Consider the following 24,455-nt stretch of genomic DNA (forward strand, 5'->3'; position numbering starts at 1 on the left):
CAATGTATACACTCTTTAATCACTTTAAAGTCCTAAATGTCCAATCCCAAAGTTTTAACATACCAATATTAAACTTGTTTAGATGTTCCTCATTATCCATAATATTGAGTTCTTGTCATTTCCACTTCTTTCCATCTCAATTTTTAAGTATTTTCTTAACTTCTTTTTGCTATTTACCCATTGCCTCGATTTTATTCAAAATATTTCATATTGAGATTATCAACTCACCAAATGTAACATGTGTGTCACAGCATATGTCTTCCACTCTTGTATTCATGGCCGGCCTTATGGGAGTTCAGGATGTACCGATGAACATGGTCTATTCTTTTTTGAGGGCCCATATATTTATCCATATGTAATACTAGCTATATTCATTTAGCGCCCAAATCTTTTAGGTTAATCAACTCGAAAATGGAAAGATAAATACATAATGGGAACGATTTGTCGATCGGTGTTGTCTTCAAACTATGTGTCGATTCACATCCGGAAACAACGATTTGTCTACTTGATAGTGTCAGACGATTTATTGATTCACGTCTAGCAACGATTTTGTCGATTCACACAACTCATTCATCTTTGCGATTAATCAGATGATGTACTTGTTTAATTATTTATTGCAGATCTTTGTTAGACAAAACACATTTCATGTTCTAGAGCAACATGGGATCAAGGTATGCATTCATAACTCATTATTTAATCTTCATTCTAGTGTGACTACTCCAAAGTTCGTTGATTTGCTTATTCATTTATTTTGGCATGATTTTCGGTTGTGTAATGCGTTGAAGGTTTGCCATTTTTTGCATGTGATTAGCTATGAGGGACTTGCTGTGGTTCTTTCGATTTGCTGCATGATTTGTTTTGTTTCATTGTCCAAATGAAAACTTGGGGTTGTTAGGTCCTAGGGTAAGTGCTTGTACTCATTGGCGTTGTTTTTATTTTGTTTTTCATACTATATCATCGTGTCAGCTTCCTGTTGGCATTCTTATATTAATAAAATGTTTTGTTGTTTCAAAGAACATTAATTATTATACAAACACATTACACACAAATCAAAAGTAACATAAACAATAAGAAGATATCGTTGCTTCTTTTTTACATTGTAGTTATCTTTGAGTACCTTGCTTGCTAACATAATTTTTCTCTATATCATTGTTTAATGATGATGGGATTATAATAATTTGATGAAAAGTAACATATGAAATTTTGTATATTGACCGTTATTTTATTTATTTATTTATGCTTTCCAGTGACATACAAATTTCTTTAATTTTTATAAAGATTTGAATTAAAACAAATGACAGCTTAAATTTGAAGCCCCAAAATATATTTTATCAAATTGCACAGCTTATACTATAAAATCTCAGGCCGGCCTGCTTGTATTCCATTAAACATTGGGCACTTCTGTTGTAAATTTTCTTTTAAATTATAGTACTACTATGTATCAGAAAATATATTTACGTTCACTGTTCATTTCTTTATTTTTTTCGCAACTTACACATCATTATTTATTCATAAAATCTTAGTTTTATTCCAAATAACATCTCAAACATTTGTATAATTTCTACCTGAAATTATTCTTTTCACTCTTTTAGGGGTTTCACGCTCATGTTTTTTGCGTTCCGACACTCTCAATGCACGGATTTTAGCCTTATTTAAGATGTCAAACTTCATAGTTAGACATTTTCTCTAACATCAATCATGTACCATGTCAATAACTTTTTCCTGGTCATGCATAATTCTTTCTCCTTGGACATGAAGATTCAATATAAAAAGTCATACTCACATGTACTTCTCATATTACCACTTATTAAAATGAGTTAATAACTTGTTTAAATTCTTTCTTCAATTTCATGTTCCAAATGAACTTTTACACAACCTTTAACTTCCCACAAAGTTTCCATAGCAAAGTAAGGTTTATCCAATTTGAACATTATCAAGTCCACATAATACATCACCCTACAATTGAAGATAGAATAGCAAGATCACTTTATGTTCTTGATTTTTTAACACTAAACCATTTCTTTCCATGATGCATACGCACACGTCTCTCCTCATGTCTAGATTTCCTACTTTTTCTACATTCATCTTCTAATGAGTCCTTCAATAGCTTTTTGAGTTTCGGATCCTCTACAATTCCAATAGATATCATCTCATTATATAGTTCTCTACCCTTCACTTTTAATCCATGCTTCACTAACCCTTCCACCATTATCACTAAATGTTTAGAATCCGGGAAAACTTCATAATCTTTCATTTTCACCCAAATTTTCATTGCATTTTCAACCTCATCCACACCCAAAAACTTCTCAAGAAGTATAACAAAAGTATCCCGAGTTGGCCCATTTCCCGATCTCCCCATACGCTCAACAAGCTCCAAACTTTCTTCAAAATTTACGCCTACGCCCTCAAGAAAAGCATGATATGTGTCAATATTAGGGCTTACATTTTCTTCCAACATTCTTGACAATATCCCTCTTGCATCTTCTAGTTTTCCCACTTCACATAACGTACGTATTATAAAATTATAAGGGGTAGAATCGGGATTTAACCCCATCTCCTTCATCTTCTCCAATATTCTAAGAGCTTCATCAATGCAATTCTCGTGTGAAAGAACATAAACTAATGAATTATAAACCTTTTGATTCGGTGTCCACCCTTTTTTCTTCATTTCATCGTATAATCTTAGTGAATCGAATAAGTTATTGACTTTGGAGAAGCAAGAAATCATGTGGGTGTAGGAATGTTCATCTGGGATTATTTGACATTTGTCCATTTCTTTCCAAATTCTCTTGGCTTCAAGTATGTCTATGAATGTAGTACACCAGCCTTCAAGAATGATGTTGAATCCATGGGTTTCAAGTGGGAAGAGTTTTGCGTTTAGAAACATGAACTCTTCAGCCTCTTCAATGTAGCCATGTTTACAGAGCGTGTGTAGAAGTGAGTAGAATGAATTCTGATCAGGGCTAAGTTTGAACTTTTCCATTATTTGGAATGTACGAATAGCTTCAGCTGGTTCGTTTGCAGCTGCATATCTATTGAAACACAAATGAATTTGTTACAAGTTACATAGATTCCGAGTTATTTCAGCTTACAAAATCATAAAGTTGTCGCGTTCTTGAAAAACGATAGCATTCTACCATGAACGAAAGCGGTCAAGTAATAGCAAAATAACTAAAGAAAGGGATGTAATTTAGTTCATACCTGTCAATCATGATGAGCATTGGGCGTTGAGTGTTCATGGAAGATTGATACAAGTCCCGAATCAGACACCAAGCATTGTTGAACTTTTTATGGTTCCCTAACACCCATATCATCAAGCTCCAAGCTTTTTCATTATCACATCTCCATTTCTGACCCCATTTAAATACGAAAAAAGCTAACTTCCATTCATCCTTTAATTCCCAAATCACTGAATTGATCAAGACGTCACTCGGCTTGATGTCAGATCTGTCAAGAAAATCCGACGACTCTGCCTCTCCAGGGTTAAAATTACTACGCAATAATTTGACTAATTGAATCACATCCGACTTTGTAGTTTCATCGGCACACTCTGTTATCTGGGTGAAGTCTATTGTTTGATAAAGGTGGGATGGGTGGAGTGTAGAAAAATGGTTGTAATCCAGTTTTTGGTATTGAATACCAGGTGTTTGATGAAATGCCTGAAAGAGTGTATGTGTCGAATGCGAATAGGAAAGAGTGGAAAAACCATATTGGGAAGCTAGTGATCTTAGAATAAATGGTAAGAAGAGATGAGAGTGTGTACGTTGTTTGATTGTTCGAGCAAGATAGGAAGAAAACATCAATGAGTTTTCTTTGATTCGCAGCACGCTTCAACTCGAGGGTCAGGGAACCGGGTGTTCCGGGCACTTGCTTTAACTGTTTCAAATGGAAATACACGAAAAGAAACAAATTATACCTTTAAAATTAATTTAAAATAGTTATTTAAAAGCCAATTAATATATATATATATATATATATATATATATATATATATATATATATATATATATATATATATATATATATATATAGAGAGAGAGAGAGAGAGAGAGAGAGAGAGTGAGAGATAGGTTCAAATGTTTTTAATAAGTATTGTGTGCCTAAATGCACCAATGAGAATTCAGGAAATAATTAAATCACTAATAAATAATAAAATGGTATAAGAGTAATTTACACTATAATTAATTATGGTAAAAGAAAACAAAATCAATCAATATCCCACTAATTTAGGTTATCAGTTTCATATAACACCTCCACTGATTCCCACTACTTCTTAAAAAATCATCGTTCTCTTTTTACAGACCCAGAAACCCTTATCCCCTCCTAAATCAGTTTCGACACCACTAGAGTTGTAGCACCACCCCACAGCACCGTAGAACCACCAACTTTATGGATTGGAGAAGAGAACGAGTGGAGCTGGGCCCTTTCGTCGGTATGTAGAATATCACTCGTGTGAAGACTTGGTCGCACTTGGAGCAGAGTTCTTGAAACCAATGGTCATCGAAGATCAGGTTACAAATTCATGGTGAGTTTTAAATCCGCAGTGACACGATACTGATCATGGGTTTTCCTCTTTCTTCGATTTTATTGTTTATTATTGCATTTTAGGGTTGAGAGGCGGCTTGTTGAAGTGTAACGTCCCAAAATTCAAGACTAAAAATTTCATTTAATAAAACATTACGTTAAGCAAATTCATCATTTTCAAACATAAACAAAGTATTAGTTTCCAAAATACATATTCGTTATCAGAGTAAACATTCCCAGGCTGTCTAAGCTATGGTGTGTGTCATGCGATCATCCCGAGCTCCATCATCTGCTACCGGAAGTACCTGAAACCAAAACTGAAAACCGTAAGCACGAAGCTTAGTGAGTTCCCCACCCTACCACATACCATGCATAACCACATACTGCACATACTGGGCCGCGCCCGCTATCCTGCGCCTCGCCCCCTACCTCGGGCCTCGCCCGCTACAACGGCCCCACCGCTCCAGGCCCCGCTTGGCTTCGAGCCCCGCTCGGATACAGATCTGTTTCACGTAGGCCTCGCCTGTCACAGGGCCTCGCCCACTAACATATAATAGCACATAAACATCTCACATAAGCTAAACACATACTAACGGATCTTGTCCTAAGGCCTCGCCTATCTCTGGGCCCCGCCCTTGACCTGCTATTGATGAGTCACGTAACCCCGTCCATGCTCCTACTGGTAGTGAGATACGACCCATCCCACACTCACTCCTTTCCTGACTTGGGCCTCGCCCCTGCTCTGCTGCTACTGAGATGTGGAACATCATCCACACTCTGCTATTGGTGAGATACAGGACCTCGCCCACACTCACCTCCCTACCAGGCACATACAAGTATCACACAGACAACAAGTATAAACTATCATTTAAACCATTCCTTGGGCACCCGCTCTCTATCATTGGACCTCGTCCCAAATATCATACTAGCATACTGGGCCTAGGGCTAACCCCTAGGTCTTCTACTCATAACTACATGGGCCGGCATAGTGGCCGTAGACCCATTCATACACAGGGAAACTCACCTGATACTACTGAACTGCTGCTGCTAATCCCTTTGACCGCTACCTGACCACTGACTCCGAACTGCTGCTCCACCAGCTCCCCGAGCTACCAATATCAATACAACACTGAGTCAAACTGACCCCTGACAGACAACCAAGTCAACTCTGGTCAAGTCAAAGTCCTGGTCAAAGTCAACCCTTCCAGGTCAACCCTACTCGCCGAATCCACTTACTGACTCGCCGAGTTCACATACTCAGGGTCCTTCCATTCGCGACATGACTCTCCGAGTCAGCCCCTGACTCGCCGAGTCTACTGATTCCCGAATCCTGTCCTGACCAACTCACTGAGTCCTTGCTCGACTCGCTGACTCGAGTCTTAACTCGAAGGGTTTGGGGCTACGCGACCTGACTCGTCGAGTCCAAGAGCAGACTCGCCAAGCACAAGGCAATCTTCATCCAACTCGCCGAGTTGTTCATCCAACTCGTCGAGTTCATGCCCATCTTCATCCGACTCGACTAGCTGTTCATCCCACTCGTCGAGTTCCTCCTCATCTTCAAGCTACTCGCCGAGTCCACTAGAAGGACTCGCCGAGTCCATTCAGATCTACATACATGCAGAGGACTTTTGAGTCATGCATGGACTCCAAACTGTAGATCTACCCTTCCCAAGCCTATCCCCCACGTAAAGTTGCAAACTTTACGTGTAGAGAAGGAGATCTAGGCACAATCCACCATAAACTAGGGTTTAAGGCCAAGGGGCTTCAAAATCAACTCAAGGGCTGATACTTTATGCTTCTCCAGTCCATAACACACTTGGATCTGAAGTAGCAACTCCAGATCCGGGTCCTAACTCAAAATAATATCATTATGGCTAAAGAGCCCAACAACCACACATAAATCTAGATGCAAAAAGGGTCCAGGAACTAGTTTATACCTCCAAAAGCTCAGAAATGTCATCCCAATCCCGGATCTACAGCCCCCTTCTTGCACTCTCAAGATTCTTCTTCTTTCTACAAGCTTAATGAACTCTTGAAGGCAATAAATGGCTCAAAAAGAGGATATGGCGGCTAGGGTTTGATATCCAGGGCTTAAGAGGCAGTAAGGAACCCTAGGAAGAAGATTAAGACGTTTATATAGGCTCCAAGTCCCGAATTTAGGGTTTTCCACGCACAGACCAGACTCGCCGAGTCGGTCACTTACTCCTCGACCCGGATCCCGCTCGGACTCGCCGAGTTCCTCCTTGGACTCGCCGATTCACCCCTTAACATTAAGGTTTTCTTTCCTTTCTTGGCCTTCAAAACTTTGGGTGTTACAACTCTCCCCCACTTAAACTAAACTTCGTCCTCGAAGTTTGCTATGGCCCACCGCCTGCGATCTTCCTGCAATACCCAACCAATTATCCCAACACTAGCTGCCTTCCTTCGCTGGCCTACCGCCCGATCATTCTGACTAGCATCAAACCTTGCGGATAATCATCTCGGGTCAACCCTGACCCTGAACATTCTGGAAACACGACTTACTCAACCGATAATCCGCCTGGTACTCACCGAGTACTGCACTGAACCTATAGGGGTTCACCCCTTCTTTCCTTGCACAATTCCTTGCCTTCCCAAGGCAAAACCCCATAACCAACTATTCCTTCTATCACTGTGAAGGCCCTATCCTTCACCAACTCCATCACCCCCGCTTACCAGTACGGGTCATAATCACCAGTATCCACTGGGCATTTCTTTCTACTATGGTTTGGTGCAGAGCACCCCACGATCAACTAACTGAATTCCACCATGCGCTGCATGCTCGCACTGCCACTTCCTGACAATTCTGCTGTTCCTTTTCTGACTTCCGGATGAACTGAGACCACCTTGGTCCCTACCAACCTATCAATGACTGGATTACCGGCTCCTACTGGTAGCTAGTCCCAACACCACCACTAGTCGCTCCCAGCGACTTCCAAAGAACTTCGATCACCTATAACTGCTCAATCTACTCTGCCATTCAGGCACTACAAACCTGGGATTCTCGATCCCCTAACTTGACACTAAGTTCCCTACCAGGTCCCACCTGTGCTGCTAAAACTCACGGGCTCGCCCACGGGTCCCACCCGCCTCTATCCTTCTATTCCCACTAGTCTAATCACGCTCGCTCGGGCCTCGCCCACGGGTCTCACCCAACTATATCCTGGAGCAGCCTCTCCCAAGGTCTCACCTCTCTAGGGCTATACAGGTAAACTCCATATCATTCTCATCCACTACCCATTCCTGATCCCTATCTGATCAATAGGAGATAAGGGCCTCGCCCCAACTCCGCTAACAAAACTACTAAGGAATGCTACGGCTTACCCATAGTCTTACATCACCATCCATTGCTGACTGCTAGTACGAAGGCACCCATGTGCCATTAGCTCTCAAGATCCTCATTCCGACTCCCTCGAGTCCTACGGGCGATCTACAACCTGAATTCTCAACCATAACTAACCATTACCATCACACGCACTAGCTGATGGGGAGTTTCTCAAACTCCCAACCCTGAAATCCTCAATCCATCAAACGTTGAACTACTTCTCTTCCCTCTCGGAGGTCACGTACTCATTCTGGGTCTGCGTGCTCCTCTCTGGGCACACCCGGAGGATTCTCCCCCACTTCGATCCTGCTTACCCCTTGTTGCTCAATACTCAAAAGAGATCTCGATCTTTGCTACCATTCCATAACCCATCTACTGAGGAACCCAAGCCCGCCATAGCTAGGGATTTAGCCAATCCATCATAATCACTGTACCACTCCGAACTAGGGAGACGTACCAAATCTCTCCCAAGCATGCTACTACTGCATCCTTCGAAACCTTCTTCATTAGGGCACATCCCCTAACTACCATACAAATATCCAAGGTATGCAGATGGCATATAACTTGATCACAATCGACCACTCAAAATAAAATACTTTTACCGATAATGATGCAGAACCATAACAATAAAATCATGCACAAATAAAAGAACTGAAAATGGGAAATTGCATACCTGCAACGTCCGGCGTTGCTCGCGTCTCCAAGGTCGTCATCTGAAAAGCCCTGCTCCCTACCGCAGGTGCCTCTACCCAGCCCTGGCGGCCATCCGTGATCCTCAAAGTTGCAGGGGCGGGTGCCATCACCCGTCCTGCTGAAAACAAATTGGGACACTGGGCCTTCTTGTGGCCCCGCTGGTTGCAGTGAAAACATATCAAGTCTGATCCCTGCGCGGCGGTAACAGTACAATCCCTGCTGAAATGACCAGTCCGACCGCACTTGAAACAACCAGACTCACCACCGCTACCACTCCTGCACGCGCCACCGTGCGCCCTGCCACACTTTCCGCACCGACTGCGGTCCTGATGATCCCTCGATCTCGAATCTGATCCCTTGGGCCTTTTGCCCGAACCCGTAGCAACCTGAACTTCATCCGGCTTCCTCTTCTGGATTTGCTCCAAATCAATTTCCCTTTCTCTAGCCCGAGAAATCATATCTTCCAGCGTCTTACAGCTGGATCTGCTCACGAACTCCCTGATGTCATCCCTCAACATCTCATGGTACCGAGCCTTCTTCATCTCCTCATCCGCGACATACTGCGGTACAAGAAGAGCCCTCTCCCTGAACTTGGCGGTGATCTCCGCCACAGTCTCAGTAGTCTGCATCAAATCCTGAAACTCTCGTGCCAGCTGCTGCACCTCAATAATCGGCGAAAACTCCGCCCTGAACCTGGACGAGAAATCGCTCCAAGTCATCGCGTCCAATGCGGCATCATCCCCCACAGCATGACCAATCTCCTCCCACCAATCCCTCGCTCTGTCCTTTAGAAGACAGGAGGCAAGTCTAACCTTGTCCCCCTCGGGACACTTGATCGTACGAAAAGCATTGGCAACATGAGCCAACCATCTGTTGCTAGCAATGGGGTCCCTAGCCCCATGATAATCTGGTGCCCCGCAAGCCCTGAACTCTCGAAATGTCAAGGTACGCGCTCCCAACAGAGCCATCATCTCGGTACGGAAGGCTCCCAGCCTCTCATCCAAGATCTCCAGTATACCCTCCTTGACCATGCCAAAGATCACAGGAGTCTGAGCTAGAATACTGCGCGTAACCTTAGCTGATATCAACTCTCTCATCCGCTCCTCGAGCTACTCGGCCCCTGAACCCGAGCCTGATCCCTCTCTGGCGCCTGATCCGCCCGCTGGTCTCTCTCGCAACGTCACCATGCTGAAACATATAACACAACCACTATCAGAAAACTCATCACTGCTGCGAGACCGAACACACCCCCTACTAGGTTCCCGGTCTTGTCTTGGCCCTTCCCGAATCAAGTACGGATCCTCTGCTTTCAGTAGTATGGGCCCATACTACCTTCCACATCTATCCGTACTTTCCTCAGGAATTGCTTTGACTCCACCAGGTCCCTTATCCACTACTACTGCTCCCAGCACTATCTCATCCTAGGCTTACCCTAGGGAAACCTCTGACTCAACTCAAACAGTCCTCAGCTGCTGAAGGTCTCCTTGTGATGCCAATTAGCCATCACCTGGATACCATCACATGTGACGAGGCTCAGATAATCCTTCAAGTAAAAGACTCGTCCCTACAACGGTTGGACTCAAACAAGAGTTGCGCAATAGGGCCAAATCCAGCACTCTGAGATTATTCAACCCTGATCACATGTGACGTGACGTATCCACCTAATGGCTAACCCCCATCACTCAAAATCCCACAATGCACAAAGCAAGCAGCATTCAGACAAGGGGAAAATCTAACCACAACATACTCAAGCAATCATATCCAAACAACAAGAATCTGAACTAACATGCAACACAAACTCATAAACTCAGGCATAACCTAAACAGGCTATCCTACTACTGTCTAATCAACACTATCATGCAGCTCAAACACATATAATAGGCACATAAGGCATCATTCCTAGATCCTTAGTCCTAATCTAGCATACTGTTCTATCAACTGATAATCATAACATAAACTTGTATGGGTATTTTGGGGTACTTACTTGAGCTCGGTTGATTGCATGCACCACACCCTTTTTCTCTTTTCAAAGTTCTTTTCTTTCTGAATTAGTTTTGCCTTTCTAAAACTGTTTTCTTTCCCAAAACTCTCTTTTTACAAAACTGTCTTTTCATTTTGAAAACTTCTATACCAATCCCTCAGTTTGAGTTCAGACACACTCGAGAGCATGTCCGAATCCCTCAAACCAAGGCTCTGATACCAACTTGTAACGTCCCAAAATTCAAGACTAAAAATTTCATTTAATAAAACATTACGTTAAGCAAATTCATCGTTTTCAAACATAAACAAAGTATTAGTTTCCAAAATACATATTCGTTATCAGAGTAAACATTCCCAGGCTGTCTAAGTTATGGTGTGTGCCATGCGATCATCCCGAGCTCCATCATCTGCTACCGGAAGTACCTGAAACCAAAATTAAAAACCGTAAGCACGAAGCTTAGTGAGTTCCTCACCCTACCATATACCATGCATAACCACATACTGCACATATTGGGCCGCGCCCGCTATCCTGGGCCTCGCCCCCTACCTCGGGCCTCGCCCGCTACAACGGCCCCGCCGCTCCAGGCCCCGCCTGGCTTCAAGCCCCGCTCGGATACAGATCTGTTTCACGTAGGCCTCGCCTGTCACAGGGCCTCGCCCACTAACATATAATAGCACATAAACATCTCACATAAGCTAAACACATACTAACGGATCTTGTCCTAAGGCCTCGCCTATCTCTAGGCCTCGCCCCTGACCTGCTACTGATGAGTCATGGAACCCCGTCCATGCTCCTACTGGTAGTGAGATACGGGCCCAACCCACACTCACTCCTTTCCTGACTTGGGCCTCGCCCCTGCTCTGCTGCTACTGAGATGTGGAACACCATCCACACTCTGCTATTGGTGAGATACGGGACCTCGCCCACACTCACCGCCCTACCAGGCACATACAAGTATCACATAGACAACAAGTATAAACTATCATTTAAACCATTCCTTGGGCACCCGCTCTCTATCATTGGACCTCGTCCCAAATATCATACTAGCATACTGGGCCTAGGGCTAACCCCTGGGTCTTCTACTCATAACTACATGGGCCGGCATTGTGGCCGTAGACCCATTCATACACAGGGAAACTCACTTGATACTGCTGAACTGCTGCTGCTAATCCCTTTGACCGCTACCTGACCACTGACTCCGAACTGCTGCTCCACCAGCTCCCCGAGCTACCAATATCAATACAACACTGAGTCAAACTGACCCCTGACAGACAACCAAGTCAACTCTGGTCAAGTCAAAGTCCTGGTCAAAGTCAACCCTTCCAGGTCAACCCTACTCGCCGAATCCACTTACTGACTCGCCGAGTTCACATACTCAAGGTCCTTCCATTCGCGACATGACTCTCCGAGTCAGCCCCTGACTCGCCGAGTCTACTGATTCCCGAATCTTGTCCTGACCAACTCACTGAGTCCTTGCTCGACTCGCTGACTCAAGTCTTAACTCAAAGGGTTTGGGGCTACGCGACCTGACTCGTCGAGTCCAAGAGCAGACTCGCCAAGCACAAGGCAATCTTCATCCAACTCGCCGAGTTGTTCATCCAACTCGTCGAGTTCATGCCCATCTTCATCCGACTCGACTAGCTGTTCATCCCACTCGTCGAGTTCCTCCTCATCTTCAAGCTACTCGCCGAGTCCACTAGAAGGACTCGCCGAGTCCATTCAGATCTACATACATGCAGAGGACTTTCGAGTCATGCATGGACTCCAAACTGTAGATCTACCCTTCCCAAGCCTATCCCCCACGTAAAGTTGCAAACTTTACGTGTAGAGAAGGAGATCTAGGCACAATCCACCATAAACTAGGGTTTAAGGCCAAGGGGCTTCAAAATCGACTCAAGGGCTGATACTTTATGCTTCTCCAGTCCATAACACACTTGGATCTGAAGTAGCAACTCCAGATCCGGGTCCTAACTCAAAATAATATCATTATGGCTAAAGAGCCCAACAACCACACATAAATCTAGATGCAAAAAGGGTCCAGGAACTAGTTTATACCTCCAAAAGCTCAGAAATGTCTTCCCAATCCCGGATCTACAGCCCCCTTCTTGCACTCTCAAGATTCTTCTTCTTTCTACAAGCTTAATGCACTCTTGAAGGCAATAAATGGCTCAAAAAGAGGATATGGCGGCTAGGGTTTGATAATCAGGGCTTAAGAGGCAGTAAGGAACCCTAGGAAGAAGATTAAGACGTTTATATAGGCTCCAAGTCCCGAATTTAGGGTTTTCCACGCACAGACCAAACTCGCCGAGTCACCTTGGCCGACTCGCCGAGTCGGTCACTTACTCCTCGACCCGGATCCCGCTCGGACTCGCCGAGTTCCTCCTTGGACTCGCCGAGTCACCCCTTAACATTAAAGTTTTCTTTCTTTTCTTGGCCTTCAAAACTTTAGGTGTTACATGAAGAAGGATGTCATGTCAGCATCCATTAAAGCCCCATCTCCAAGCAAATACAATCAATCTGGGTCCCCAAATTGCGATGGAGACTAATACAATTTCGCCTATCTTTAAGTTTATCAATTCTTATGCACCCTTACAAAATAGGTATTAATTAATTGCATTATATTTGTATCTTCAATACATAACTCGATTCACTTTCAACTGTAATGATGCAATTGAATAAGAAAAAATTATTCCATTTTGACTATGTCTTATTATGTATAGAACTTGCAATAGTGGCATGTTTCATATGATGTTTATTTACTCAGGTCAATAATCTGTTAATGGATCTGCCATATGAGAAACACAAGACTCTCGCATTTGAAAATTCAAGTAAATCTATTTTCTTGTCTGTTTTCTGAATTTTCAAATGCGAGAGTCTTGTGTTTCTCATATGGCAGATCCATTAACAGATTATTGACCTGATTAAATAAACATCATATGAAACCTGCCGCTATTGCAAGTTCTATACATAATAAGACATAGTCAAAATGGAATAATTTTTTCTTATTCAATTGCATCATTACATTTGAAAGTGAATCGAGTTATGTATTGAAGATACAAATATAATGCAATTAATTAATACCTATTTTGTAAGGGTGCATAAGAATTGAGAAACTTAAAGATAGGCGAAATTGTATTAGTTGCCATCGCAATTTGGGGACCCAGATTGATTGTATTTGCTTGGAGATGGGGCTTTAATGGATGCTGACATGACATCCTTCTTCAACAAGCCGCCTCTCAACCCTAAAATGCAATAATAAACAATAAAATCGAAGAAAGAGGAAAACCCATGATCAGTATCGTGTCACTGCGGATTTAAAACTCACCATGAATTTGTAACCTGATCTCCGATGACCATTGGTTTCAAGAACTCTGCTCCAAGTGCGACCAAGTTTTCACACGAGTGATATTCTACATACCGACGAAAGGGCCCAGCTCCACCCGTTCTCTTCTCTAATCCATAAAGTTGGTGGTTCTACGGTGCTGTGGGGTGGTACTACAGCTCTGGTGGTGTCGAAACTGATTTAGGAGGGGATAAGGGTTTCTGGGTCTGTAAAGAGAGAACGATGATTTTTTAAGAAGTAGTGGGAATCGGTGGAGGTGTGATATGAAACTGATAACCTAAATTAGTGGGATATTGATTGATTTTGTTTTCTTTTACCATAATTAGTTATAGTGTAGATTACTCTTATACCCTTTTATTATTTATTAGTGATTTAATTATTTCCTGAATTCTCATTGGTGCATTTAGGCACACAATACTTATTAAAAACATTTGAACCTAGCTCTCTCTCTCTATATATATATATACATATATATATATATATATATATATATATATATATATATATATATATATATATATAAAGGAAACGAAAGTTAGGAACTGGATACTGTTCCTTGGATTGGTTAGTATACCTGACCTGGGTATTGTTCCTTGGATTGGTTAGTATACCTGGGTTAGTTTAATCCTATATTCCCACCCATCCACGATATATATACTTTCGTCCGCATTCCACCGCCTCTTTCTACCTTCCCGTACCTTCTGCGTCCATTTCTTTCCACATTTAGTATTATGGCAAAATATTATTGTTATGGCTCGTTAACAAGCTATTAATGATGATATGACATTGATGCAATAAGATATTGTAAAACGATTTTTTTTCATTAAACCATAGGTTTAATTAGAGTAAATTACACGAATGGTCCCTATGGTTTTAGGGTAATTTACGTATTTGGTCTGTAACTTATTTTTTTAACTCGGAAGGTCTTTACTGTTTGTTTTTGTCATGTGTTTGGTCCCTGTCTTACCTAAAAATATTAATTTTCCATTGATTTTTTTTTAATTTATTTAAATAAACACACCTCCAACCTCACCCCCTCACCTTACCTTACATATCTCATAATTTTTATCTATTTAAATAAGTCTTTTTAGGTAAAATAGGAACCAAATGCGTAACAAAAACAAACTTAAAGGACCAAGCGCGTAACAAAATAAATAATAGGGACCTTCCGAGTTTAAAAAATAAGTTAGGGACCAAGCACGCTAATAACCCCAAACCATATGGACCATTCGTGTAATTTACTCTTTTAATTATTATTAGACAAAATTGCAAAAATGGTCCCTGTGGTATGCATTTCTTTGGGGTTTTAGTCCAAACCATGACTTTTTTTGGATTGGTGGTCCTTTTAAGGTAGTTTGGTTGTGATTTTGGTCTTTTGGTAAACTGAAAAGACTAAAATACCCTTCTGATAAATTTTTATGTTTTTTTTTCAATTTAAATTAAAGTTTTATTAATAAAAAATATGAGATCCACCTCTCTCTCTCTCTCTCTCTCTGACCAAAAAAACCCAGCTACTCCTTCATCTTCTTCCCACAGGTCCGCCATCTTTTCACCATCAACACACCACCTGCAAACTCATATTTGTTACAGCTCATCGAAAACCAATACCCCATACACATCATCATTCCCATCGTCTACTACCACACTATTAAACTAGACCTGAGATAAAACACACACAAGTTCATATTTCTTCAACTGGGTTTACAACATTTTTGTCTCCTTCAAGTGTGAGTTTTTTCAATTTCGTGTGTGTATTGAACTTAGATCTCAAAACTTCGATTGTGTATGGAGATCTGCTTCGATTTATATTGTTCCTCGACCCTTTCTTCTTAAGAACCCTAATTTCTGTAATGGTGGTGGTCTGGTGGTGTTGAGAAAATGGGTTTAGAGCTGCGGCAACTTGGTGGTAATAAAACTCTAATATGTTCTTGAGTGAAGATGGAGCCCTAATTGTGTGTATTACCGATGATGAACAACATGGATAGAAGCCCTTACGCAGGTCTGGATTTGTATCTGGAGAATAGGAACAGAGGTGAGTTTGGGTTTGAAATTGGATGAAATGTGTTTGATTGTGGATTCCGATATGGTATTCTCCCTTCACCAGGGAAGAAGAAGCAATGACCGAACCCTCCATCATCGATGAGCACACAAAAATCAAGAATCTGCAACATGCTTTGATCAATTCTTCTTCCTAATGCCATTAACAGATTAATTATCGATGGAATCGCATCTCACTGATGGAGAATTGATTTGTTCCACATGGCTACATCTCTGACTTTATGCACCGTCATACCCACCACCGATTTGCATGTAATTCTTTATCATCGTCATCTGGTCCCCCGATGCCCCTGGTCCAATGGTGGAGATCAAAGTGTCAGATTAGGTAGAAGAAGAAGAAATGGTGGAGAGGAGCGAAACTTAATTGTTGTCGGTGGAGGCTCCATTAAAGGTGGATGCTTGGTCTTGATAGTGATGGTGATTCCGATCTGGTAGGGGGATGAACTTGGATTTGTACCCTTCAAATATCAAGCCTCCAAATCATCATCAAATCTATCAGAAAGAATGAGGCTTCTAGTTTATAGTGTGTGTATGTTTGTTAGATTAGGATAAAGAACAAGAGATGGTTCCAATTGATGGTGGTCGTTCCAAATGAGAGACAAATTGGAACACTAATCTACAGAGAGAGAGAGAGAGAGAGAGAGAGAGAGAGAGAGAGAGAGAGAGAGAGAGAGAGAGAGAGAGTTATTTTTTGTATTTATTTATTAATTATAAAATAGATAAAAAAAATGAAAAATGAAAAATAAATTTATTAAGGGTATTTTAGTCTTTTCAATTTGGGGAGGGACCTTTTCCACATACAAACTAGCTCAAAAGGACCACCAATCCAAAAAAGTCATGGTTTAGACTCAAACCCCAAAAAATGCATACCACAGGGACCATTTTTGCACTTTTGTCTTATTATTATTATTTTTCAAAATAACCATTGGCTTTCGGTTTACAAAGAATTACAAAGCAGTTATGTAAGCAAACAATTCAATTGACTTTCAATTTACTATTTTTACGTGCAATCCATTGAAACAAATATATATTTATATAATAACATTATATGAAAAAAAACTCTTCTAGTGCTTCCTGTTATTGAATAAAACCGAGTTTCGATACATCCAAATTATTTTAAGAAGTCGTGAAACATACCACTTCTAAGCAAGACCTCGGGATAGTATTGAGTATTCTAAGTTTACATGCCATCCAACCATGGGGTCATGGGGAAACGAAAATATCACCAAGGAACAATCTTCCTCCAAATATCATGAGCATGTCATCGGGTCATAACATGAAATGGTCTCCATGCCACTCAGACAATAGGACAAAGCAATGAATCCAAATCAACACCCCTACTAAATGGATTGCGTCTAGTAGAAACACAATTAATAACAGCCTTCCACAAAAAAATGTTAACTTTTAATGGAGTCAATTTGTTCCATCGAGCGATACGATATTAGTAATCGGGAGGATGACTTCATCAATGTGTTATCGAGTGGAGTTAACTAAAAGAGAAATTAAATATCCTCCTACAATTTGTTTCTACTTATCCTCCTACCATATAAAATGTTGACAAGTGGATTAAATGATTATTAATTTCATTAAATGTGACACATGTCAATATTTGATATGATAGGAGGATAAGTAGAAATAAAATGTAGGAGAATATTTAATTTCTCTAACTGAAAGCACAACAGAAGAATCAAAAATTGTCATCCATAGTCGTAGGGTTTAATGTGGGTCCAAACATCCCTTAATGATTTTTTGAATTTTTCTATTATCACTAAAATCTAAATAAGAAAAATGTTGATAAAATGTGGGTCCTACCACCTTAAACAAGTTATCTCTTCTCTCCATTATCCTCGACCTCTCCATGGGTAGACATTAGTTTTTCTTGTATTTGTGATGGATTAGCCGATGGGAAAAAATCAAATTTAAGGATTTAATGTTTTTTGGACCATGATTTGAACGGTTTTTATACCTAGGATTCTATGGGTTTAAAGGTTTTCATCAAATTATGACTGAAAAAATAACTAGTCTTCAAGTAAACACCTAAACGACCAATCTAATATGAGAAGTTGGAAGTTAATTACAGGGAACACCACATCTTCTTCTAGTTTCTTTCGTTTAATCATTTCCTTACATAGAATTATGCACTTGATGATTGTTATTGCTTAGATGGGTTGAAGATGAACAACTATTTGAAACCGATGATCTCAATTTATATTTAAACATCTTCAAGTTCGTTTTGGTCTTGTAAATTGTTAAAAAATGAAAACCAAAGCATTCCATATTATACAGTCTTACACGGATGTTTTTTTAGTCTACCAATGGTGTTTGGACTTTATGATTCCATGCTTAATATATACATACAAAAAGAAAAAAAAAATAAATAACAAATAAAGTAGGTGGGATAATGGTCTGCTCATTTTGTTTCATAAAATTATAAATAACAAATAAATGATAAAAACAATCTGAAAATGAAATCTATAAGGGTAAAACTATCATTTTAAGTTTAAGTTTCGTAGGGACCAAATATGCAACAATGGAAAATTCAAGACCGACGATTTATGTAATTTTACTCTAAAGTAGGCAACCATCAATAAAATAAACAAACAAATAAATAAACCTTTTTAAACATTCAGCTATACATTATTAATCAAAACTTGGTAAGAAGAAAGAAAAGATGTACAAAATTTAATCCTAAAAAGGCATGACTCTCCTAGACTTAAAAAACCACAAAAAAGAAAAGAAAATGAGGAGTCCAGCAACTCCTGTAATCAACAATACCCAATTAAAAGCCGATGAACTGTTAAACAATCCTATCGGAAAATTCATCCCAAATATTCCCGCCACTACTCCAAAAATCGCAACCACAAATGTTGCAGTTGTCAACAACAACTCAAACTGTATAAGCTGATTCCTCACATTATCCTACATTATTATTTTCAAAATCATTAAAAAAACCAAAATCATAATTTGAGAAACAAGTCAAACATTAAACATACCAGTTGAATGTTAATAAAGTCCTCAGTATCATCAATGTATTCCTTCAGCTGACAAAAACATCAACCTAATCAAAAACTGATATACAGAAATTATATTAAATTTAAAATTAAAATTAATACCGATGTGAGCTTATTAAGAGTGCTATCAATGACAACAAAATAAGCCTCCAACAACATCTCCATTTCTTCAATATGTTGTTTCCCATTTTCTGAGCTTCTCATGCTTTCATGTCTACTTTTTGCAAAACTAAAAGATTTTTCAAGCTTTCGATAATCTGGAGGTGAAGAAACTGGAGAAACAGGAGCTGAAAAAGATTGGACACCTTCACCAATCATAGATTGTTCACCATAATAAATTGACTCCATTCTTTTTTTCTTTTCTGTAAGATACATTTCAGCCATATCTCCATCATCATCCATTAATTGCTCTATTTCATCTCTTACTTTTTGGACTCTTCGAGTTAATGCAACAAGTCTGCTTTTTAATCTTCTAACACGTTCCAAGTTTAATGTGCTGATTGTTGATGTGAGTTCATCTAACAATGGGTATGCTTCAGTTTCTAATTCTGCTGCCTGATGAAGGAGTTAAATGAAATTCATAACTAAAGAAAAAAAAAAAAAATGTTTTTTACGAAAGGTGTATTGAATATTGATTAAACCTGTGTTTCTAGAAATGTGCAAGCAGCTTCAAGGGCAATTTCTAGAGCCTTAAACTCAAAGGGTAAATAATCAGATGATGAATTGTTCCCAGATAAATCATTAAATGCATTACATTCTCTCAATCTTTTTAACTCATCGGAATTCCAAAACTCTTTTAATCTTCGTTGTAGTTCAACCACATACTGTAGTACATAACTATCAAGAGAATTCAGAAGCAAAACTTCATCAGCTGTTATTATGCAACGAATCTGCTCCAGGTTTATAACTATGGCCTTCTCTCTGCCAAGAATTGTTGAAGGGTAAACAAATAATGGATCAAGTAAACGAAGATCACGAGCAGGAAGATCACAACGTCTCATTATAGTGAACTTATCAACTTCAATTACTTGTGAATCTCCAGATGAAGCATCCACACGAATCCATGATCGAACACTTTGGCCTCTCTTTTTTAGACCTAGAACATCTACACCTTGAAATGGCTGGCGTAATGATGCAAATGGTCTTGAAGATGAATCTGCAAGGTTTGATTGTGGTGTAGGTTTTGGTAGCAGGTGATCTTTTAGGTCTTCCATTAAAAACTAAAAACAGAAAGATGTGTAGTAAGCATAAAGAAGATATGTGTTCCGCAACATAAAGGTATACAGTTAAAAAAATCCGATTTTAATCAAACATGTTTGCTCAAGTTGGGAGAGAAAAGGATGAGAAGAAGTTCAATTTATCATTTATGTCAGGTAATTTGATTCGAATTGAAATGCATGATGTAATTGATGCAATCACGAGAGTATACGCAGATGATTGTCAAACATGTAATTGGATAATATGTTAAAGTGCTATTCATTTAAATTTCCTGATTTTAACATGCAAGCTTGTTTTCTTCTGTCCGAGATTTGGATTTTAATTGAGATATTGAACAAATCTTTCGAGGCTTGGAGCATAACACGAGACAGGTAACCATGTTTACGAAAAATCAACTCAAATTGACAACCAATGACAGATAATAAGAAAATAAAACGGAATGATCGAATCTAAATATCAGAATTCAAGGGATAATGACGTTACTCACCTCATGCCCTCCCCCTATTGATGAATTAGGGTTTCGCTCCAGAAAAAGTCGATCACATCACTACAAGATGATCAAACCGTCTGAAAATGAACATTCAGATCGGAACATCGAGCAATTGACTTTAAAATACGCGAATTCTTAAACGCATTTACACACGCGGAAACTTATAGGTGCATGTGTCGTATGAATGTATCTTCGACAGAAATGCATAATCAACAATAGATTCAGAAGTAAGCAGAGGTATGCTGCAGCTTGTACGTACAAAACTTCATATATCTATCTATGTACAGAATTCAAACCCATAATTGAATATGGAGGTATCAATTTCTAGTATTGATCTTCCAACCGATTCGACTGAAAGAGACGGACCTGGCGTCTTCCGAAAGAATTGACAAGTTTGTTGAGCACCCTCGTTGTAAGTTGAGACTCGCATTTCTTGTCTATCGGGTAGGCGGGTAGGAATCTGACCGAGGGACCCGACTCGTTTCATAACCAACTTGAAAAATACTTGACTGGATTAAATTGATCTCGAACCCGAGCTTGAGCACTCTTGATTTGTTATAATTATATTTTGCCTTTTATTTTGTTCATATTTATATAAATAGACCGTGTTTAATCATAATTGTTTCAACTTAACGAGTCAAGTTGAGTTTGAAAGTCTCGATTACTTTATCAGGCTTGAACTCGAGCTTGAAAGTTAAGGGTCGACTTGAGTTCGAGTCAAATTTTGAGCTCGAGTTTTCTAGTCGAATCGAGTTTCAAGTTTGACAATACTCAACTTGACTCTGTTAAATTGTTCTTGCAATAGGGGTGTTTGGCAAAGAAGCTGGTATTCGAAAGCCGAAAGCACCACCTTTTATTTATGCCGAAGTGTTCGGTAAAAATAGTTATTGGTTTTAAAAGAGGACCATTGCTACAAAAGCCTCCCAATTTACATAAAATGTTTGATTATGTCCCAATACTTTTTTTTGGTGCGTTAATGTCCTAACATATTGGATTTTGTTCAATTTTACCCCTAACCGAATTTTGCTTTCAAAGGGCGGTCACCCCTTAGTTGATTGGTCGAACTTGCTGAGTCAGACCTTATGTGGCTTGCCACGTCGTCAACATTGCTGACCTTCAAGGGAAAAACACATGAACGAAATGGGGGATTGGTTTCAGACCTGGTCTTCTGATTATGTGTTTGCTTGAAAGACACTTTATCATGTATAAATAAGTTTATAAAGATATATAAATAATAATAACACATATAAAAACGTTATATACATAGGTATGCCTTTATATGCATAAAAACATTATATAAGTATGTATACCTTTATACATCACTTGTATATATAAATATGTATAAAAATGTCTTTATTCATGTTTAATGTATTTTAAAATTCATCTTACACATTTAAAAATGTATTTTAAAAATCATATTAGACATGTTTAGTGTATTTTAAAAATCATATTATACATAATAAAACATCTTTTTATATATTTTATATGTATAAAAATAATTCCATACGTTCAAATATGTATAAGAACGTTATTTATATGTATACAAACGTTATTTATACATAACTACATTTTAAAAATGTATAAATATGCTTTAAAACTTAAAATTGATAAATACATAAAAAAACATGCAAATATATATACACACAATTTTAAAATGAATAAATGCATATACCTATATTTATATATGTAACACCTAGTTTTCATGATGTTTCTAATTTCAGGGTATCGGGCCGTATTTTGATCGAGTAAAGGTCTTGGGCTTCATCGTAATAGAGTTTAGATCATGTTGGATATTGATAATGTTATAACACCCGTTTTCTAGAACGGATCGATATAGGGCATTATGGAGTCAAAAGTTTGGTTTTCGGGGAAACGCGTATTCGGGAAGCATATCACGACATGATATTTGTATCGTCACGTCATGAGGATGGCTGCATCCCAAGCCCATGATCTTTTAGGGTTTCCTCCATATTTAAGCCATTAAACTTGGATTTAGGGTTTCATTTCCAACCTTCATTACCCTTTTGAGCCTTGAATCAAACCCTAATACTCTCCTCTTCATTTGTGATCTTATACTTAGTGTTTTGGAGCCCTTGGAAAGAAGAACAAGGCCTTTGTGGTGTAGAGAATCTCTTGGCAAGCTTGGAGTTGGTGTTTGAGCCATTGATGGATCATTATAAGAGTCTAAGATCCAAATTTTATGATGATAGCTTCTAGATCTAGGATTTTTGTCCCTTTTCCTTCATGTTATGGATGTTTAGATGGAAGGATTCCATAAAGTTGGCAACTATATGGGTCCTTGAGGTCCTTTAAGGGTGGTGGTTGTTGGATATGGAGTTTGGCTAAGTTTGAAAGTCATTCATGTGATTGTGGTTCCATTCTTCATCATTTTGACCAAATATTAGATCAATACATGCATTAGTCATGCATGCCTATAAATCATCGATTTTTCGGATGATTTTGGAGTAAGAAGGCCGTCTAGAAAGTTGGAATGGATGGCTTAAAGGATTAAGGGCTGAATGTATTAAGTTGTGTCATTCTGCTATAGTCATGACGTGACCATATGGTTGTCACGATGTGACAAGGTGTTTTCCCTGCTATTTTGGAGTGGCTTAGTCACGATCTGAGGACATGGCCATCACGACGTAACAGTGGTTTCCGATCGTGGCTGAGTTATTCAAATCTGGAGTTTTGGTTCGGGGATGAGTTCATTGGTCACGACACTACTAGAAAAACAGCCTTTTACGACGCACAATGTGTGTCGTAAAACGCTCAGACGACACGCAAATGCGTGTCAAGGAAGGCCCTGTCATAAACGAGAGACGACAAGCTTTTGCGTGTCGTCTACAAACGACGCGCATTTACGACACACAATGCGTATCATTAATGTAACGCGTAAATTTCAAAACAATTTTTCACATTTTAAAAACATACTTTCATTCATAATTGTTATAAAAATGTCACTGTATCACATAACAACTCATAACATCACATCCCAAGATCATAATATGTCAAACTCCTTATGTGTGTTTACTGATCAAGCCGACACCTTCCCGCGATCCTCACTGGTACCTGAAACACGTAACACAACACTGTAAGCATAAATGCTTAGTGAGTTCCCCAAAATACCACGTACAACACATATGCCTTTCTAGGCCATAACTCTGTGGGACCTTCCGGTCCAAGTGTCTCAGGGGACTTCCGTCCCAAATCCCGGTAGACCTTCCGGTCCTACCCGTATCGACCTTCCGGTCCGTAACCTCCTGACCTTCCGGTCCATGTCCTCTTGACCTTCCGGTCCATATCATCCTGACCTTCCGGTCCTTATCATACATAGCATACATAACACATACATATCACATATCAACATATAGCACATACATCTCATAACATATAAGACCTTCCGGTCACACATAGGTACCCTTCCAGGTATAGTATAGTGAGAAGACTCACCTTGGGCATCTCGGATAGTCTCGCACTCTAACACGCTGGTCTAGCCCCCGCCTAATCACATAACAATACTCTCAAATAAGTAATGGCTCTCAAAGGCTAGATTAAATCCACTCTACAATTTCCACAGAAGGGTAAAAGACCATTTTACCCCTCCCTGACCCAAAAGTCCAAAGGTTGACCAAAACCCTAAAAGTCAACGGAAGTCAACAGGAGGCAGTATGCGGCGCGTACCTTCTCTGTACGCGGGGCGTACGCCGGTGAACCACAATCGGGGTCTCAACCCCTTACGCTGCGTGTACTGAGAGTTACGCCCAGCGTAAGTCTAAATTTCAGCCATTCCA

The 24,455-nt window shown here is 39.8% G+C and overlaps 2 protein-coding genes across 2 annotated transcripts; both read right to left on the minus strand.

Moving 5' to 3' along the window:
- Nucleotides 1–1,825: 1,825 nt before the first annotated feature.
- LOC111892311 (pentatricopeptide repeat-containing protein At1g80880, mitochondrial) lies at nucleotides 1,826–3,880 on the minus strand. The gene is made up of 2 exons (XM_023888386.3): nucleotides 3,202–3,880; nucleotides 1,826–3,032 (listed from the first exon to the last, which is right to left on the minus strand). The coding sequence occupies exons 1-2, from the start codon at nucleotides 3,798–3,800 to the stop codon at nucleotides 1,988–1,990; spliced, it is 1,644 nt and encodes a 547-aa protein (XP_023744154.1). The 5' UTR covers nucleotides 3,801–3,880; the 3' UTR covers nucleotides 1,826–1,987.
- Nucleotides 3,881–18,530: 14,650 nt separating this feature from the next.
- LOC111892289 (magnesium transporter MRS2-1) lies at nucleotides 18,531–21,087 on the minus strand. The gene is made up of 5 exons (XM_023888363.3): nucleotides 20,659–21,087; nucleotides 19,595–20,173; nucleotides 19,056–19,508; nucleotides 18,936–18,983; nucleotides 18,531–18,861 (listed from the first exon to the last, which is right to left on the minus strand). The coding sequence occupies exons 2-5, from the start codon at nucleotides 20,165–20,167 to the stop codon at nucleotides 18,631–18,633; spliced, it is 1,305 nt and encodes a 434-aa protein (XP_023744131.1). The 5' UTR covers nucleotides 20,168–20,173; nucleotides 20,659–21,087; the 3' UTR covers nucleotides 18,531–18,630.
- Between the last annotated feature and the right edge of the window lie 3,368 nt (nucleotides 21,088–24,455).

Source organism: Lactuca sativa, chromosome 4 (genome assembly GCF_002870075.4).
Source record: "Lactuca sativa cultivar Salinas chromosome 4, Lsat_Salinas_v11, whole genome shotgun sequence".
NCBI lineage: Eukaryota > Viridiplantae > Streptophyta > Magnoliopsida > Asterales > Asteraceae > Lactuca > Lactuca sativa.